General features: G+C 43.5%; 1 protein-coding gene across 3 annotated transcripts; it reads right to left on the reverse strand.

Annotated features, from left to right (window-relative positions):
- Positions 1-328: 328 nt before the first annotated feature.
- Positions 329-16,933, reverse strand: DLL1 (delta like canonical Notch ligand 1). 3 transcript variants are annotated; one of them, XM_061624436.1, is made up of 12 exons: positions 16,869-16,933; positions 15,632-16,067; positions 14,222-14,554; positions 12,945-13,005; positions 12,366-12,623; positions 8,222-8,282; positions 7,010-7,140; positions 6,666-6,835; positions 6,348-6,564; positions 2,210-3,002; positions 1,959-2,073; positions 329-954 (listed from the first exon to the last, which is right to left on the reverse strand). In XM_061624436.1, the coding sequence occupies exons 2-12, from the start codon at positions 15,689-15,691 to the stop codon at positions 949-951; spliced, it is 2,205 nt and encodes a 734-aa protein (XP_061480420.1). In that variant the 5' UTR covers positions 15,692-16,067; positions 16,869-16,933; the 3' UTR covers positions 329-948. The 3 variants fall into 3 exon arrangements, with proteins under 3 accessions (XP_061480420.1, XP_061480419.1, XP_061480418.1); XM_061624435.1 differs by having other exon boundaries at positions 16,861-16,912; XM_061624434.1 differs by lacking the exon at positions 16,869-16,933 and having other exon boundaries at positions 15,632-16,829.
- Positions 16,934-21,037: the final 4,104 nt, after the last annotated feature.

Below are 21,037 nucleotides of genomic sequence, written 5' to 3' on the forward strand. Positions count from 1 at the left end.
TACCCTGACTGGGAGTGGCTCTCCAGGATTTCTCTCCCAGCCCCACCTGGAGATGCCAGCGATTGAACCTGCATGTAAGGCAGATGCTGTACTACTGGGCTGCAGCCCTGCCCTGAGAATTGCATACATTGACATGCCACTTTGACATGGACTAGAAATAGGCTGATATATCAATCCCGATACCTTCAGATAGAATTTGGTCAAACAGTATTATATAAAAAAATCACAAATGTTACTTTGGATATCATTAATAATATTTATTTTGGAAAAATAGTTTAAAAATGAATTTCTTCATTAACAAAAAGCAGTAAAAAAAAAAACCTCAGATAACATTTTGCACAATATTCCATAAATACATTATATACAAAAAAATATAGTCACATAGACCCGAAGTGCCTTTGTACATATTTACCAAAACATTTAAATTATAAAAAGGAAACATCACAAAATACTCAAGCTTTACAAATATCCTGAAAATAATTTTTTACAGTTTAAAAAAAATAACACACTTTTCCCCACCTAGTAAAAACATATTTTAGTATTAAAAAATGACAATAAAGGCAGTGTGTGTATCTCTAATTCAAGAAACGACTGGCTCATAGAATCCAAAATATACACTTCAGGCAGTGCATACTTCTTATGTAGGAATTAAATCCGTTCACTTAAATATATATAGAAAAAAAGCAACTGACCATAGTGCAATGATAAATAGTCATAAAAGGCAGTGCAACAGGTATCTTTGAACACAGACCCTGGCCTAGTGTCCACCATGTATTATTTGCAGTCACTTTCGCTAACTTCAGTAGAGAACCAGCTCAGCCTGAATTTAGTATCTCAGCAGCAGTCAGTGAAGGAATCTTTCTCCCTTTCTTGTTCAGCAGCATTCATTGGGGCATATCACCTTTGAAAATTGTTTCAAAACAACAATTTTGCCATATCGCCTTTCCTTTACACCTGTGGAAAGTTGAAGGGAGGGAGAGAAAGAAAGAAATAGTGAATTGATGAAATAATGGTAGACAGTACAAGAGATCAGATGCAAGGAGATCTTCTAGTACTATACCAGAATTTAAAAAAACAGCAACTAGTCTGGTCACAAGCATCTTGTCCAGGCATGGAAACTTGATAGAAGTTGTTTCTTCCCTCCGTGACCCTGCACCCCGCCATGTAAGTACGTACAGGTGGTTGAATGATAATTTGTGTAAATTAATCACTTCTGTGGAATTATTTGCAAAGCTGATTAATCCATCATGGAAGGAGGATGAACCAATTTCTCCAGTCATTAACAAACCAGGAACAACTATTTGTATAAGTCTTATCCATTATCAGAAGCAGATGCCTTGTGATATCTGCCCCTGAATCACAGCATTTCACATTTCTCTTTCAACAGACTCATTTTTAATTTCGTATTACTAAGGTACCTAAACTTAATCCAATACCCCTTTGCAGTCGCTGGGATTAATAGGTAGCTTTTCAATAGCAGTGAATGGGCATACAACCTAAGGGGGAGTTCCCTATGAACATAGACATGTGCCTAATACCAAGTCAGACCACTGGTCCATATATGTCTACATACTGACTGGCCTAGGTGGAGAGTCTGGGGATTGCACCTTGGGCAATCTTCTGGCAAAACATGTTCTGTGCCACTGAACTGCAGCCCTTCAGCATACCTTCAAGGGCGTTTATGGTCTTTGGGAGAGTTCCACTGACTTCAGTCAGACCAACGCAATGGACTAAACCAATTAAATCAAGTTGGAAATAACCTGAAGAACTGGGTTGCATCAATAAGAACACAGACTGGGGAATTCAATGTAATATATATATATATTCAGAACAAGATCTGATTTCAGTTAGTCTTAGCACAGTGTTGATAAGCAAATGGAATATGCTGGCCAACTCTAGTCTGCTGGGATGTTGGATCAATATGGTTGCCTTTTGAGCCTGTTAGGGAATATACCAACCTCCGTTGCTATGATGCATTCATCTTTCTCTTCTGATATGACATACACCGACTGGTACTTCGTGTCTTTTGAAGTGGAATATACAGATTCTGGCCGTTTCCTTTCAGATGGTTCACTGCAAACCAAAGAGAAAACAAGAGAGTAGAATAAATCACTGCTTTTGGAGCCAGCTAGAACATGCCACCTGTACTTTGCAATGTATACGCTGGCCCAACCCCCGCCACCCTGCACTACATTTGCCCTCAACGTACCTCTTTAATTGTACTGCGCCTTTTTCCTCTGCCTCAGAATCATATGTTTCACACTTAGCTTCACATTTGCTGTGTTCCTCTTTAATAGAGTCCTCATTCTTGAGTTCATGCACCAAATTGTAATCCACTGATGGGTATCTGGCTTTATAGCCATTTTTGTCAGCGTTATCACCATGGAAGTCTACTTTTTTGTTAGTGTTCTTGATCTGGGTGGCGCCAATGACACTTATGGAAATATCCTTCTCCCGCTGACAGTTGGCCAAGTTGTTCATGGTCTCCGTTTCACTTCTGCATGCATCGGGCTGCTGTTGCCTCTTCTGCATTTTGAGCCGGAAGCAGACAACAACAGCGGCACAGCCCAGCAAGAGGAGCAGGACCAGGATAATTCCGGCACACACTGCAATCCAAGGAAATGGTGAACTCTGACCTTCCGTGTACTTCTCAGTGATGTCAACAATGACAGCCCCCTGAGGTGGTTCGGGGAGCAAAAACTGGCAGTTGAGCCCCCCATATCCACGAGCACACTCACACACGTAACGGTTGTTCCTCTCATGGCAAGTAGCCCCATTATGACAAGGGCTGTGTTCACACTTGCTGACAGGAGTACTACAGTTCTTTCCACTGTATCCTGGAGGGCAGGTGCAAGAATAATCATTAACTCCATCTTGGCAAGTCCCGCCATTCAAACAAGGAAAAGAAGCACAGTCGTCCACATTATCATCACAGTGTCTTCCAGTGAAGCCAGCTTGACATTGGCATATGTAGGAATTCCCAAGATCAACGCACTGAGCTCCTGTACAACATTGGATAGGACAAAGGATAAGTATGTAGCCCAGACATGGAGGAGTGACAATTTTATGTGTTACATCTGTAAATGGCCTTTTCTCCAAGGAGCATATGGGATTTTCCTATTTTATTCTCAAAAGAACACTATGAGATCAATCAGGCTGAGAGACAGTGATTGAGTCAAGGCCCCCCACAAGCTTCATTGTCAAGTGGGAATTTGACACAGGTTCAATTCTATGAGGCATCTTTTCTGTTTCCTGTTGACAGCACCATCAAGACCAAGATTTTGCAAAGTAGATGTCTCAGAGCAAACGAACGCATTTATTTTTCCCTATTCTCATTGTGTAGGGAAGCAAGGAGAACGTGGCCAAAGAGATGAGTTATAGAAAAGAGAGATAACAGAAAGGTTTGCGGGGGTGGTGGAGGACCCTTGTGCCATCAGTAGTAAGTCTTGCGTCTAATGGGGCTTACTCCTAGGTAAGTAGGCATAGGATTGCAGCTTCACTCTGATACATAGAGCTGGTAGACTGCTTTCAAGGTGTGATGCAATACACTGCCCACTGAGATCCATCAGAATCTAAGATTTTAAAGAAACTTGCAAAAATAAAAATAAGCAGGCTTTTAAAGCATCTTTTGTTAAGTCAGTTGTATATTTTATAACAAAGGTGGGCCAACTGTGGCCCTCCAGGCCTCAGAGCTCTACCCAGGCCATGCCTTCATGACCGAAATGTCACTGGCCCTGCTGTGCACCCTCTTCTAGTGATTTTACCTGGCTATAACATTTCTTGCTTGCTTGGATAGAGAGTGGTGTGTGTGTCCATCCACTCCCACCACTTATATGCAGGCCCTGGAAAGTTGCCCACAAGGGAATATGGCACTTGGGCTGAAAAGAATTCTATATCCCTATGTCATAATGACAACTTCTTAATAAAATGTGCCTAGGATTCCAGAGGATGTTTTGTATTTGAGGAGTATGTTGTTATTTCTGAGCTGCCCTACAGAAAGGCAAGATAAAAATTCTTAAACAAATAAACGAAAAGTTTTGTGGTTGCATGTGTCAGAGCCACACTTCACTGCTCCAGCATTTCAAAGGCATGTCTTCTTTAGAAAATAATGTCCAGATCCAAATCAGGTCATAACCCAACCACCAGCCAGGTGATTTTGATTTAAAAACAAACAGAGAAGACACAGGCATGGTATCAAACTGGTCCAAGGCATTTATTAAAAACTGAAGCAGAACAAAACCTGAAGCATAATTATATCCTACTTAAACATGCATTAAATCTACACCAAAAATTTCAGTTAAAAAATCATAGAACTAGAAACAACCCTCAGTTAAAAAGCAGAAGATCAAACTGGTTCTGCTCTCTGCATCTATTGCTTAATACAATTACAGAAACAACCTGGGAAGAGTAACGAGAATGAACAAGGGGTTTTTAAAAAAATCTTTGGGTCAATTTAGACATTCAGCAGAACCAAGGGGTAATTTCCCTGGACTGTAACCAGTTTAGGTTACTTTGGGGCAGAGGAAGCAAAACAGAAGAGCTGTCATGCGTATGGGGACTCGCTCATATTTTTTAAAGAAGGAAAGACCTCCCTGTACACATTAGGAAGATGACCAGAGGAAGGGGGGGGAGATTCTTATTCCCAATATGCTAAGTCTTTATGTGTAAGGAGCATTTGAGGGGAAGGACCTTCCCAACATGCAACCTTCCACCCACCGAGTAAAGCTTTATCACTTTTTTCAGCCAAAAAGGGAAAGCTGACTGTATTTACCTAGTATAAATGCAAGTATATCATTTATACTAGGTAAGACTGATGTGCAGCACAATCCTATGCATATCTACTCAGAAGAAAGAGTTGTTGAGTTCAGTGGGGCTTACTTCCAGGTAAGCATGTATAAGACTGCAATCTTTCACAGTTTCTTTAGAAATTCTCCCAGCATCTTTTCATATATGTGAAAAATATAGCTCATAGTTCATATAAAGACACACTGAAGCCTCTAGGACTACTCCAGAAAAAGTATTACATGAATTAAAACCTGTGCTTAAAGCCCTGAAGCTGTTGATCCCTTAGTGAGGATCTTCCGATAGACTATTTATGTTGACTCCAATTCTAATAGCAATCTCAGATTCACTGAGTACCAGTTCTTATGTAGCCAAAATGCCACCATTCGTGTTCAAGAGGGAATTATCAGCAAGATGTGCCCCTCTGCAATTGCCAAGGTTTGCAGAAATACAAGAAAAAACATCATTAAAAATTCCTAAGGGGTGGGGGAGGGATCCCAAATGAGAAGTGAGCATGCTCAGCAGACATTGAATGCTGAAGGACTATTAGGGAGGGGAACAGAAAACTGGAGGTGAGGGAAGAAATGGAGCGGAGTGTCTGGAATCCTGAACAACAGCACTCCACACTGCAACTTTTTGTCACAGGTCTGACTAGTTTTATCTATTTTGTAGTCAGGGTTGCCATTATAAACTACATTGAGCATCATTTGGAAAGGAAGTACAAATAAAATAATCATGGAACTTCTCAGAATAATCACCAACAACATTCTGCCCAAAACTAAGTATCTCAGATACCATCTCTTCCCTACAGACCCTCTCAGGTGTTAACAGCAGAGGGGGGCCTTCTTGGTAGTTCTACCACCCTCAGAAGTTTGGGGAATAGTGACCAGGAGAAGGCTTTCTCCGTGGCAGCTCCTCAGCTGTGGAATTCCCTCCCTACAGAGGTGTGTCTGCCATCTTCACTATATAGTTTTCAGGGAATGATAAAGACATACCTCTTTACCCTTGCCTTCAGCTCCTGACATGTATGTTTTCAGAACCTACCCTACTGTTGTGATTGAAATGTTTTTTTCTTTTTAATATTGTATTTTAGATTTTGTAACCTGCCCTGGAACCTATTGGTGAAAGGCGGACAATAAATATTAATATTAATAATACATACCCCCTTCAAAAATACCAAGCCAATATTCATCCACTATGAACATAAAAAGATGCAACCAAGTTTGCGTTTGGCACAATCCAACCAAAGTCTGCATTAAGACTGCTACCCCCTGCACACTTCAGAGCAAGCCACACTTGAACAAATTGGGCCTTACATCTGAATAAGCAAACATAGGCCCAGGCTGCCTACATCTCACATGACAGTGCTTAACTTTGGTTAGATCTTACTCTTCTTCTGCTAAAATGGGACTCCACATTCAAGGACATAAATGAACTTTCCATTTAAGTTCATTTGACTTCCCCTTAAAATTAACTGAAATGGGAGGTTTACTCACTTCTCATTGATGTTCCTGGCAAAATGCCCACTAACGTGAATAGATCTGTCAAGTACTGGTTTAGCTTACCATTAGCACAGGGACTGGAGCTGCAATAGTCAATTTTCTTTTCACAGTTAAATCCAGAGTAACCCACTGGGCAATGGCAGCTGTATCCACCTTCAGGGTTGTCTGTACATCGCCCTCCATTGAAGCATGGACCATCAGCACAAGTCATTGCACCCAACTCACAGTTTTTACCATAGAAGCCTGGTGGACAGGTACAGGAGTAGCTGTTCTCAAGATCCTGTTAAAAAAGAAAAGCACGGCATTTAGAAATCTGCAGTGCATACTGAGATGACCATAAACATATATTCAAATCATTTAAAAAACAGTTTGAAAACTTACCGTACAGCTTCCTCCATTCTTGCAAGGATTGGCATCACATTCATTGATTTCAATCTCACAATTGGAGCCAGTATAGCCAGGACGGCAAGAACAAGTGTAGCTCCCTTGGCCAGTGTTGGTACAAGTAGCACCATTTTTGCAAGGCTTATGGTGAGTACAGTAATTGAGATCTATGGAAGATGAAAACAGGCATATCTGTAAGGGCACACATGGTTCTAAAAGGACATTACATCGCTTACAGCCACAGAATTTCACTAGAACTTATTCCCAGGAAAGTGTGTATAGGTTGCATTCTTAAAGAAGACAGAGAACATGGGTATTATTAGTAAAGGTGAATAACTTACCCTGGTTACAGAAGAGACCGCCCCAGCCTTCCTGACAGTTGCATTGCCAAGGCTGTTGACAGGTACCATGAAGGCAACCTGGGTACCGGATACACTCATCACAATAACGCCCCTGCCAACCAACTCGGCATCTATGAAAATGTTAAGAAAACCCAAGCTATCAGGACAGGAAATCCTATCACAAACTGCAAACTCATTGAAGCAAAATAAAACAAAAACAAACTTCCTTAACAGTGAAGAAAGCCATACTCCTAAACTGTATCAACAGGCACGTCTTTCATTACCCAAATACAGAACCTCACATTCCACTCCTAAATAGGTAATCCAGCTCTTTGATTTCACTGGAACTTATTTCCAAGTACAGGGTGCTTAAGATGGTAGCTTTGGTTTATTATTGATCACATTTAGATCCTACCCTTCCTCCAAGACCTTCAGGGCAGTATGCATGGGGCAATCCCATTTTATCTTAACACCCTGTATACTGAGAGAGAGGGAGAGAGGCGTTCTGAGGGCCACATATTTTCTTGCTTAGAACTTTGTTTAGGCAAGCCTATCCAGACATAGATATTGATCTGTTTCACATTTATTTAGTTGGCAGCTGTTTTAAATATGTTTTAGTTACTTGTTTTTAACTATTTTATTGACAGTTTTAATGTTTTTTGTAAGCCACTTAGTGGTGTTTACATTCAAGTGGTATATAAATTTTGTTAAATAAATAAAATAAAAATTCAGCAGATTTAAACCCAGGTCACCCTCCTCCAAGTATAACATTCCATCTTCTATACTACAGCACACCAGGTCTCAACTAAATTTGGCTACTGCAACAATAGCACCTCACTGCCTAATGATTGCAGCTTGATTCAGTCAGTTGGAGAATCCATTATAATTTTGCCATGACCTCAAAAGGAGAGATCCAGAGCACTGTGTACTCCTTATGGCTGAAGGCCCATGCATTCCTACTAGGAAGCAAGCCCTATTTGATCTCTTTCTTTCCAAGTAAAGCTGAACAAAGACAGAGATATAAGCTGAGACTCATGGGAAAGTGTTTGATTTCTGAACTGATGTTTTGATTCTGTTATTTGGATCTCTTACACTGCCATCAGGCAAAAAACATAAGACACTTAAAATCATCTATCTGGGATTCTCAAATTCAGTTTACAGGCAGACAGATGGAATGGAAGAGTTAGTGGAAGGAAGGTTCTGAACACTTACTTGCATTCCCCAGGCTTGTCACAAAATCCATGCTGCTCATCACATCCAGGCAAGCAAATTGCTGCAAGGCAAAAAGAAACAGAAATATACAGATAAGCTCTTTGTGGGTTTTCTGGAAGTGGGTCAAACTCTTTTCACTATAGTTGAGTTGGTCACAGCAGCTGAATTAATCTCTGGAGTACTGATCTTGCTTAGTAACTGGGTCCTTTACTTATCACCAGGGATGAACATTCTTCTTAATACAGTTGCACATGGACAAAAGAGAGTGCACAATTGCTCCCTTCCCTACCGCTCCCATCCCCGCCTTTTCTTCCCAGTAAGGGTCAGAAGTCCTCTCCCCCGCCCCCACGCCAATCTATGCACACAACTCCTCCTCTTGCTGTCCTCAGAAAGTGTGTGTGTGTATGCGTGCAGATAAGGATGGACAGCTGGTGTTCAGGGTGCCAGCCAGGACAGCTGCTCTATTGTCTATTCTCTCCCAGCAGCTGCCCTACTGCAACAATACCCCCAACCTCTTGCAGCCAATCAGAGCCACGACGTGCTTCTTCAGCAGCCTATCCCTGCCCAGATCTAATCTATGGCACGCGCATGATTTCTCAGGGAAGGGGAAAAAACTTTTTCTTATTCAAATAAATAAGTCTAAAGTTGTTGCGCACACACACACACCCAAAAAGGGAGGAGGGAAGGTGAAGGGGCTGGGGGAGCACACAGACATAGCAAAGAAGTAAGCAGGCCAGCAGGAGGGAGGTTGGGAGGAGGCAGGAGGGAAGACTCATTAATTTGCCTGGTTATGGAACTCATTAAGCAGGCATTGCAAGTTTTAATTCAACAAAGCAAGCCAGAGACAATGACAAGCCCAAAAGAAGGAGAAACAGAAGACGAGGAAAAGATGGACCAGTAATCGGATTGTCTCAAAATGTGAACTGAATGGAGACAAGTGATCCTACCAGGAAAGCCTGCACATTTTATTTTTATTTTGCATTGTTTTCTGGGTGGCGTCACCACCACCAGTCAAAAACTGTGTCATGTAGCTCATAAAACACACAGCTGACCAAAAAGAGAGGGGGGGAGGGGGACTATCCACACCCGTAATACAAAGGGGCTACAGAAGGAAACTTCAATAAGGAGTCAGAAGGAATCTTTTCCATAAACTGTTTTATTCTCTTCTCCTCCAAGACTAACATGAAAGGAAGCAGTAAGATGTTGTGATGGAAAACACGAGCTCTCTGTTTGCCATACTGGCTTGTGCCATAAACTGTTCAGAAATCTACCAACTCTCTCTGTCAGTGCATAGAAACTGAGCATGGGCAATGTCAGTCCGTTCAATATAGTTTGGGGGAAAAGTGGCAGTTACATTTGACATATCTTATATCATGATGGCATAGGCTTGGACATGCCCAGTGACATTTTTAAACTTTTCTTCCCCTTTAAATAACAGGCACCCATACCACATATCACAATCTGCTTTTGGAAGTCCCTTCAGGTTCAAAAGAGGCATGACATGTAACCTGGTGGGGTGCTGTTTTAACAGATACAACCCCCAAAACCCCTTGGGCATGGGGATCTAGTACTGTGGCCTTCTGGTTCCTGGCTGATGCTTGGTACAGCTCCTGGCCATTGTTAGTGTTATTACCCTCCCTGGCTCGTTAGGGTTGGACAGTACATTCAAAATTGCCAGGCTATACATATTTGTTAAATGCCTGTAATTGCAGCTGAGAGAGCGTGAGAGACAGCGTGCACACATAAAGGAGAGTGGCAAAAAAGTTTTCATAATCTACTAGTGAAATTTTACACTTTTCATCATTGCACTTCTCCTTTCTCCCATGGGAGTTCCACAGGAGGGGGGGAGGAGAAGGAGTTAATGAGCCATAATCTTGAGATTCCCAGTTTTCATTTTTTTAAAAAAGTAAGTTTCTAGCATTTTTAGAACCTGAGATGAAGCTAATGGAAAGTATACTTTGCTTTTTTTTGTCAGAAATCAGCTCCCCCTTTTAGTGTTTTACTTCATCCCCTCCCCTGAAAAAAATTCCTGCAGACACTCATGCTTCCTCCCAATATATCACTACTGGTATCAATGACATGACCAGAACTGAAACTAACTACTCAGAAACAAAAAATAACTTCCCTCTCTACATTGGGTGCAATTTAGATCCTACTGAAGTCAAAGAAAGTGCTTTCACTGACATTAGAGTATCGGTTGCATTTTCTCACCTTCTAGTCAACCAGTTTCAACACTTCCCTTGTATTTCTATGTGAGTGAGATTCCCCCCCTCCTACAGATATGCTGGCCTGATCTTTGGGAAAGGAAAACAATCTTTCACAGCTCTAAAAAGCCAAGGGCAGAAATGCAGCTTTCAGTCAGCAGAAGGACTTTTATGAATATTTCTATACCTTGATGTTTAAATCTATTTAACTGCGCATTTAGCAGAGATCAAGATTTCAGAGTTAGGGTGGCTGATCTTTGACCCTCCAGGGGTTGCCGAACTGCAATCACCATCATGCCTGACCACTGGCCATGCTGGTTGGAGTTGATGGGAACAGAGAGTCCGACAATATCGGAGGGGGGCACCTGTTTTAGAGTCTGCTGGCATTCCAAGTTGGAAATGTTCAAGCAAATCTAGCATACTAACTCTAGGACTTAATGACACCGTGAGCCTTATATAAGGCAATAACAGAAGTCCTCCCTCTGCTAATAAAATAAGTAGTATGTGGTTGAAAGAGAAAAAACTGACTAGGCTGCTAAATAGTGATTTGGCTACATTTAGTTGCTATGTTAGCATGTACCTTGTACAGCAAAGTAGATAAGAGAGGTATTAGAATATATATTTCACTTTACTGACCAGTGATCATGTACATCATATTGAGCAGAACTTTTATGAAGTTGTAGACATCTTAGCATGTATGACAGAGGAATGCTATACATAAGTAAGTCCCACTATATTTAGTGGTCCTTACTGTTTGGTAAATGTGTTTAGGACAACAACCTAATATAATATATTAGATATATTGTTTACCATTTATGTGAGTGGACCTCCTTATACTATTTCAGTATTTGTCAAATGCAACAGAGAGAAAGCAGGTCAACTGATTAAATCATTAGTTGTAGGTGTTGCAATATATTCTATAAACTAATAAGTCTGAGATCACATAGAAAGGAAAATCAACACACCATTTTTTTGTGTGTATTTGTTCAAATTAACACTTGCTGCAAAGTCATCTGTTTGGCTACATTCAGGTGCTATGTTTGCTATATGTGCTCAACAGATAAGAGAGAGGACCTGAAGATATATTTGATTTACACTACGGATTAATGGTCATGTACAACAAACTCTGCGGAATTTTGTAAAGGTGTATTGTATCACAGAGCAATCAGGCAACTAATAAAATAATGTTCATGTGTTATTCAGACCTACTGATTATCACTGTTCTATTACCTACCATTAAGGTGGAATTAGCTATTGTTTCATTTGCTCGGGATAGGGGGATAATGAAGTACTCTAAATATTTGTCCAAATCTTCTACAAAACTCCCAGAATGATTTTTCTGATATGTCATGAAGACAATATTTACTCTAGGTAGGTTCCTGAATTCTGCACCTTTTTTTCACAATTTCAAAGGATCCAATCCAGCTATTGTTAAGCACTTGCAAGTCCCACTGATTTCAGTAGGATAACTGAGCACATATTTACCGCTCTCCATTAAAACCAGGGGAATTCAAAATGTTCATTGCTGGCTGCATCATGCCCATAACTTCACATACAACAAGAAGTCTCCTAGTACCTTTCATCTTTTCCCTCTAAGTGAAATCACTGATCTACCGATATCAAGAAGAACTGGGTCAAATGTTATTTGTTGCGCTAACCCTTCAGTGTACAAAATTGTAGCATTGTTTTTTGCAATTCTAATTACATTTTATCCGTTCCTTATCTCATTCATTAATGCCTACAGGTTCAGAATTTTGTTATAATTGTTGGAGTGTGTTTTTTAATTCTCTTTTGCAAAACAAAGAGAATCTCATTGATTACGCTAGTATCAGAATGGCACATGCTTGCACCTACGTATGTGTGAGTGTATGTGTAAGAGAGATAGGCTGCACCAAAAGAACATTAGAAAGACAGATGAGATTTTTCTTGTGGACACTCACGGTCAGTGCAGTACTGCCCCTTCCAGCCTGGATTGCAGACCTTCTCTCCACGCTCTCCACACGTGAAGTGGCCAAAAGCATCATCCCTGGGGCGGCAGAAGACGGAGCAGCCTTCTCCATAATAGTGCTCGTCACACACAAAACGGTAGGAATACTTGAGGTCAGTGCGGCCACTGCTGTGCAGGTCCTGGGACCATTCTTCTCCAACGGTCAAATGTCTCTGGGTAGCCAGGCGGCTAATGAGGCGCTCTGGATTTTCTGCAAAAGAGATTTGGGGTGGGGTGGAGGGATAGCAACGAGGTTGAAATAAACTGAGAAATTTGAGATTACACTAGAAACCTAGAGTGGCTCAGGAAGGGTGAGGATTTTAAAAGTAGATGTGTGAAAGCCATGTGTTGCCAGAGGTGCCTTTGAGGAACCCGGGTCCTGAACACAGGTAGAATTGCCCCATTGATTACTTTTAAGTAAGTGGCTGATTGGGACTAAACAAGTACACTGAAAAGTACAAGTGAAAAAGCACAGAAACTGAACAGAACCATAAAGTAACAGCCTCCAATGGAACTTGGAAAAGCTATTTACCTGTGTTGAGGTCGTCAGGGGAGTCAGTGTGCAGTGCTTCAATGATGAGAGAGAAAGTGCCCTGGAAAATAAGATTTTAAAAGAACACAGAAAACAATGAGAACAAATGTCTACTGTCAGCAGAATAGTATGATCACAGGAGGCTACAGCAGGGACAGGAATATTTGTGCTCAGCCAGCGTAACTCTCTGTTGTTCCCCTGACTCCGGCCTGTTTTCACTTTTCCTCAAGGAAATGGCAGAGCTTTTTGAAAAGTTGCTTCCTGGCCTGTTTTTTCAGCCTGCTCGTACAGGATGTGGTGTTAAAAAGGAGCAGAAAGGGGAAAGTGGGGGAGAGAGCGGGAGGAGAGTCATTATTGTCAATCTTCACACTTTTGCTTTACACGCTGAGAGGTAATGGATGAGGAGGGAAGAGAGAAAGAAAAGATAGCTGGAAGATGAAGCCTTTGGGAATTGCAGGCAAAACTGATGATGACATTGCCATTTCCATAATGGGAAGGCAAGGGGAATGGAGTCACAATTGTTATCCCTTCAGCTGACTGGAGACGCAAGCTGCCCCTACCAACAGATCAGAACTGCGCACAAGGCTGTCTCTCTGGAGAACTAAACCAGGCAAGAAGTTTCATATACATTATGATACAAAGAACTGTAACATTCTGGACTAAAGGGTGTGCCTTTAAATTAAGGGGCATACTTCACATTAAAAGACATCTGGCCACCTTAATTCTCACCAGCCACAATCCTCCAGTCGGCTAGGCGGCAGCACAAATAAGGTCTTTGGAAGGGGCAATTGCACATCATTGGCTTGGGAGTGACAGAGAAGCCTAGATTTGTGAAGCAGGTCTAAGGTTGCAAATAACCGTTTTTTTTAAAAAAACACTCAAACTGCTCTTCTGGATTGCTTGCCATGGAGCAAACATCAGACCCTGGTTCTGAATTCACAATCACCACCTTCCATTATCCCACTCCCAGGTTTTAACTACTCTACTACACAGCCACTGGAGAGAATAAAACTCCTAGTTACAAAGTAAGTTTTCCCCAGTCTTCTACAACATCCAGAATGAGCGTGCATTAACTAACCTAGAACTGAAAAGTGTATTTTTATGCACAGAATGACAATTACAACCCGTGTTTGTGAAAACAATACTAGAAAGGCATATTTAACAGTGCTTTATGGGCGACCCAAGGCTCCGAGGGACGAGATTGCCCCTTTCCTCTCCTTGCATTCCTTCACACACACACTTTTCTTAACCCGCACCGGGGCCACCGATAAACTTACCGGCCAGGTGAAGCCGAAGGGGAAGCGGATGGGATTGCTGAAGGAGGAATCGCTGCTGGCGGCGTTGTCCGGCACGCTGAAGGAGTTCGCTCCGAGCACCGGGGTGATGGCGCTGCCGTAGGTGCAAGGAGGTTCCGGGGAGACGCTGGCTTGGTAGTGCTTGAGACAAACGCGGAAGAAGGTCTTGCAATCGCACTGTTGCAGCCCGGACGCCGCGCCGCCTCTGGGAATGGCAGCGCCGAGACCCTCCCGGCAGCAGTTACGGTTGCCCGGAAGCCCCTTCTTATTGACGAACTCCTGCAGCTTCAGCTCGAACACGCCGGAGCTCCAAACCTACAAAGGGAAGCAGGAGCGGGAGACACCATGAGCAGCTTGACTAGGAAACAAGGAAGGAGGAGAGCGATCTTGCCGCCCTGGGCTCCTACTGAGAAGAAGGGCGAGACTTAAGTCAAATAATAAATGAATACAATAAACGGAGCCGCAAATTGGCGACTGGGACACCAGAACTAAGAGGGGGCGGAGCAAATTTATCAATGGAAGTTCATTTCAAGCAGTAGTGTAATACAGGGTCCCTTCTTGATAGTCACAGCCCTACGCACCCCTTTTTTGTTGAAGGGTTGAGAAGGAGATCCTTGTTAATGCCTTCTCCCACAACAACAGGAACCAATAAGCATGAAAGAGGAGAGTGTTTGCTACTGAGAAGAGTCTTCTCAGTGAGTGGCTGACTCACTTCCTTTCACTCTGATTGGCTCCAATCAGCATGAAAAGACAAGGCAGCATGTTAGAAGACCCTTCACAGTGGTTGCCATACTCCTTTTCATGCCGATTGGCTCATGGGGCGCTGGAGACATAGGGACCCTACTCCGAAAAAAGTAAGGGGTCTAAGACCTCAGAGATCCTGGACCACTACACCCCTGATATCAAGTAAGGCGGGGTAGGGAGGGTGGCCTGTAACCCACTTCCTACTGAACACAATGGCAATTCAGGAAGCCCCTGAATTGTCAATGGCGAAGCTCCCCAGTGGTGGCACCTCACCACACTCCAATAGGGGGCAAACTGCGACGTGGAGTTCACGTGCCTCAAGAGCAGAGTTCCACCAATTCTAGGGCAGAAACAAGCCTCTGAAGTCGCTATCGTCCTCAGCTGTAGGCGCGCGCGTGAGAAAGCGCGCGCTTGCAGACCGTTCTCCGTTAAAGCCCGGGAGGAGGTCGGCAGGAACATACGAGGCCAACGCTTCGCCACGGATTCCCGCCACGAGCCCCAAAACCCTCGCCTAGACTGGAGGGAGACCTCCGAGTTTCCGGGCTGGGTGCACGAAGTTTTCATCGGTGAATGATGCGTTGTGAGATTCAAGAGCCCTACAACAGACCCGACATGCACAAGCATACATTATATACCCCAGAGGCTTACCTGGCAGGGAAACTGAAGCACGCAAAAGAGAACGAGAGTCAGCGTGGGCTGACCTCCCATTTTGAGGTGCGGGGGGTTGACTGTGGGGAGATACTTGAGTTTCCTTTCTTCACGTCTCTTCAGAAAAAGGAAGCAGCAAAACAAAAGGAGCGTCTTGACAAGAAGATGGATCCCGATAAATCTCTTCTCACTCCCAGCTTGGCCGGGGCGCACGGGGGGGGGGCGATTAGAATGAAGATGTATTCGCTTCAAGTCCCTCTCGCTCGCTCTTTTCCCGTCGATGCGGTTTTAGATACGCCCTTTGGATGACTGACAGCTCTTTGGGAGGTGATTGTTTTTAAAAGATGGATTAGTCTCGAGGAACAACTTTTACCCTCCTCTTGGCTTTCCTCTTCCTAGCCGGCAGTTCTTTGCTGCTTCCTTGCGCTTCGGTCTTCTTCTCCAACCAAAGGAAAAGGAGAGAAAAGCCAGTTAATTCCCAGAGGCGGAGAAAAGGCTTCCCAAAGCAGATTAAAATAATCAACGATCTGGAAATCCCGCAGGGGACGAGGAGGAGATAATTCCCGGTGGCTTCAGGCGAAGAGGGCAAGAGGAGGTTTGCTTTGGGTTTTTGGTTGTTTTTTTAAAGGGGTGGTGGTGGTGTTTGGGGCGTGCGTGTGTTTTAGCTTTGCAGCGGGTTGTCAAGCAGTCCTCTTCAAATCCCGCCGGGTTGCTGGTCGCCACTTTCTGGCAGAGAACTTCGATCGGTCTGTTTTGTTTTCTTGAAGGAATCCAAGCCCAAAAAAGAAAGGCAAAAGGTGTTTGTTTTTGTTTGTTTTAAAAGCGTCTCGAGAGTAGCTGACTGACGGCGCCCGTGTGTCTCCCTCTCTTTCTAGGTAGGAGTGATATTCGCTTTCGCCTTGGATCTGGCTGCCTGTCGGCTCTTTTCTTGCTCGCTTGCTCTGTAGCGCTGCGGATCTGCCTGCGGTCGGGCGCCTGCCTGCCTTATATCTCGCCGGCCTCCTGCATGGCTAATGAGATGCAAATGAACAGCCCCCCAATCTGGCTAGAGCGGTCACAAAGGAACCACTTTTCCAAGCTCTCCTCTCAATGGATCGCCAAATGGTCAGTGAGCTGTAAAATGGGCAACCCTCCGTCTCTTCCCCTCCCCTGCGGCTTTCACAAAAAAAAAGGGGGGGGCTCATTTACATTCCTGCAAATTTGGTAACCGCAGGAATCAACCTTCTCACCCGCTTACATACACACACACAGGGTTTTCTTTTCTGCCTTTAGGAGATGGTCACACACACACACAACCTCTCGTCCTCTCGAGTCTAAACATATAAGCACAGAAAAACTCAGGCTTCAGCAAGAAAACAAGCCGGTATCTAGAACGTCTTAAAATGTGTAAATGTAACACACGCGCGCGCACTTTTTTTTAAAAGTACATTCTTGGCAACGACGTCTATCCTTAGCCTTAGGATATCCTTCAGCTGAAGGAAGGAATGAAATCAGCATTACGCCCAACTGAAATCGAACACCTTGAACTTGGCACGTGGGCCGCAATGATAAGTTTGAAGTTTTATAAATGTCCCCATCTGGAGAAGGAGGGCGGGAGGTGAGGGAACGCGGACGAGCCAGGGAGACTAGCACTGAAAACCAGAGGTGGTGGTGGTGGTGGTGGTGGTGGTGGTGTGTTCCTTCGGGTCCTTCCAAACGTGGCTATGTTTGTGAGAGGTGATTGATGATACTGGGGGAACCCGGGGGGAGAGGAGATTTTGGGGATGGGGGATCGGTTAAGTTTCCTAAAGTTTCAAGAACTCTTCGGAATCTGTGCGCTCCCTTTCCTGATCATTATGCGGAACACACCCCCGAGACTTTCATGCTCAGGCAATCCGGGAAAGACCCATGTGTTAAGTTCCAGGCGGGGGAGATGGGCGGGGGAGGCTTGGCTGGGTAAACAGCCCTGCTTTTTAAAGGCCCCAAAAGAAGCACTCCCTCCCTTTTTCCTTTCCCTGAATTCTTGGTGAACTGGACGAAACGGTTCCTCTCATTTTTCCCCCTCCATGTATGAAGAAGATCATCATCGCCATTCCTCTTTTACACTCCCTCTCTCTGCCTTTTTCCTCCTTCAAGCTTAGTTTTTTTTTAAAGTGAGTTTGGTGTGTGTCGTTCGCGTGGCTGTCATTAAGGCAGTTTGTTATTATGTGAGGCCTGAATCAGTTGGCCCTTTGTGCTCTCAGCTGTATGGTAATGTAGACAGCACCTGCTCCCAGCACAATACAAACGAGAGAAAGAGCTCCCCTCGGCGCACGCTACTGCCTCTACAACAATGTGCACACATTTTTAAAGAAATCCCTTCCAGCCTTCCTTCCCCTCCCTACCTAAAAGGGGGAAAAACTTTATGCCAACCGTCACCTTATTATTATTTTTTACACATCCATCAGACACTGGAGCTTTTGTGTTGGTTAAAACAGAGAGAGAGAGAGAGAGTTTACCACTGGTGATTGGGCAAGCCCTATCAGTCTTCCTTCTTAATGGTAGTAGAAATGTAGGATCTGAACACAAAAAGTTTGAAGGCGACTAATTTCAACTTGATGGGGAAAAGGGGGGCTGAGGAGGTTTGTGCCTTGTTACAAAACACCTCTGTAAACAGGCAGCAAAAGCCAGCTTGGCCCTTCATTGGGATACAAGGTGTAACTGTCTGTGTAAATGTCATTTGAATTGCAACAGATCCTTTCAGGGGGCTGCTTAAGCTGGTGGGTAAGGAAGAGGATTTGGTCACAATGAGTGCCCAGTAGGTATGGCTTGCTTAAAGTCTACTTTATGCCCACTTTTATTGGGAATATGCTTTTGCGTGAGGTAATGTGACTGAAGCAGATGTCTTGATCAGAAATTACCTTGCCATGTGATGGGGGGGCAATCTAAACACTTCTTCAAGTCCAATTGGTGGTGAAGGTCAATTGAAAGAAAATAACTAATTGCATGTGCATTGCCATTCCTAGCAGTTTATGATGCCATGAAAACTGGAAACTCCAATTTGAATATAATGGGTTGGTACTCATTCTGCAGCAGATATGGCCTGCGAATTCCTGGATCTTCCCTGCAAAATAGCAAGAGGTTTGGTTCTTTCTTGCATTGATTAACATTTTAGAGAGGAGGCCTAGCTCAGTGGCAGAAGGCATGATTTACAGACAGAAGGCCCCAGCTTTGATCTCACGTTGCTTGAGGCCTGAAAGAGCCATTGCCAGCTCTAGAAGACGGTATTGGACCAGACAGGCCAGACGTGGTGTAAAGTAGCTTCATGGCATCATCTTATTCTGAAATGACTTTGCCTTTATTTAAAGGGGGCTCCAAAACTGCTTACTCATGTATGTCAGGAAGTCTCAGAAAGCTGGTTTACACTGACTGGCAGCAGAGTTGACATAAAGGACCTTCCCGGACCTGCCTGGAGGTACGAAGGATTAACCTTGTGTATACCAAGCAGGTTCTCTGCCACTGGATCAGACAACAGTCATCTAGTACAACATGTCGGAATTTCTCTCTATTGAGAGGCGTAGCAAAGTTGTGTAGTGCTGCAGAACGGAGAGTATTGAGCAAGCCGTGTGTGTGTGTTTGAATCTTTGCTAAGATTTTACCTTCCCTGCAAATTAGTCAGACAGAGACTTTAAGCTTTAAAATAAGAAACAACTACTTTATTCTGGAAGTACATGCTTGATAGGAAAGAGTCCTTACATCTAACTAGCTAACTATGTTGGAGCAGTCTGCACTGGTCCCAGTGCAGCTCTCATCCTGGTTGAAACAAGGAGAAGATGTCTGCTCCCCTCTGGAGAGAACATTCATTTGCTTGGCAGGATCAAAGGGATAGGTATAGCTTCAACCAGCAAGAGGTCTAGCTCTCTAGCTACCCTCTTATTAACCCCATGCAGCCTCAACCCACCAAGTTGGAGTTGAACCTCATACATTCCAACACAACATTCCCACAGATGCCTTCTGGAAACACAAGCAGGAGATAATGCAGAGACAGAGTGTGTGTATTTTTGCCTTCATGAGCTTCCAGGACATTCTACCATCTCCCTAGGTACCTTTATCCAGGTTCTTGCTAATGTTCAACTTAAACAATGTCCTTGGAATTTTAAGTCATTAATTTTTTCTCTAGCTGCGAGTATATAATTCTCCCTCTTTCTAAGATCTTTTTATTGGAAGTATATTTTCTCTTTTTCTCTAGGGATGCTGGTTGCCTCATATGCTCCAGGAAAATAAAAGAGATCCAACTATGATATTGGATACACACATGGGGAAAGGGGAGAAGAAGATTGTGTGTTTTATTGGAGCTTACTATCAGGGTCAGCAGAGAGATTGGTGGGCATTGTTCACAAGTCACGTTTCTCTCCTGCTTTTCCTCCAAGGAGTTTAAGGGCAGCATAGGTGGGATTAGCTTTTTCCTTCCCAACAACCCTGAGAGGTAGGTTAGACTGAGAAAATAACTGACTTAAGGCTTTTCAGTTATCTTCTCAGCAGGATTTTGAACATGGGCATTCTCCAAACCTCATTTAGGCACTCTTCCTACCCTCAGTTCTATGCTACAGGGTGCTGTTGAGGTATCCTGGAAGACAAGTTAACCAACTGAGAACTAAAATGAAAGGGAATACTGCTGTTAAACATGAGCACAGCTGCTGGAGCAGGAAACCTGAATGCAATAAATAATTAAATGAGTCGCGCAAGGGATGTGTGACTTTTCACAGACACAGGCAGCAAATTCTCAGCAACAGAAATGGCTTGTAACTATATTCTGCAATGTATGTTTTCTTAAACAGTACACTGGTAGAAATAATCTTTTCGGTTGCAAGGGATTTTACTTTCCTATAACCTATTTAGAAGTGGTTTGTATGTCACTTGGACACAGCTAAGGGGAGGGGCGATATGGCCTCAATTCTTTTGATCCAATCAGGTGAAAAATCCTATATGCTTCTGTTTCAGATCAGTGGCTTTTAGATACATCTTTCTCCAGATGGACGCACATTATGGTTTTATATAAATTATTCTGGATCTGGTTGGCTTGTGCATGGGAGAACTATCCTCTGACCATCTTCTCTCCTTCTGCCCAGTCCTATAAACCAGAAGAAAACTGCAGTAATACACTGTAGATGTTTGCTTCCTGGAAGCTGATCGATTCCAAAAGTCATTGCAGCAGTTATCTCTTGGGTCAGCAACCAAGAGGGGCAGGTGTGGACAAGACCACAGTAAGCTGGTGTCCAACCCCTCTGTACCACACTTTCTTTAGATGCTACAGGCGTGATGTACAATGTGTGCACGCCCACACCGTTATATATTGCAAATGCCATCAGGAACTTGATCTGTGTAACCAACGCATTCTCTTGCCAGCTACCGTCAGTCAGGCTGGAGTACAATCCATCAAAAACCAGG

This window comes from Rhineura floridana, chromosome 4 (genome assembly GCF_030035675.1).
Source record: "Rhineura floridana isolate rRhiFlo1 chromosome 4, rRhiFlo1.hap2, whole genome shotgun sequence".
Lineage (NCBI taxonomy): Eukaryota > Metazoa > Chordata > Lepidosauria > Squamata > Rhineuridae > Rhineura > Rhineura floridana.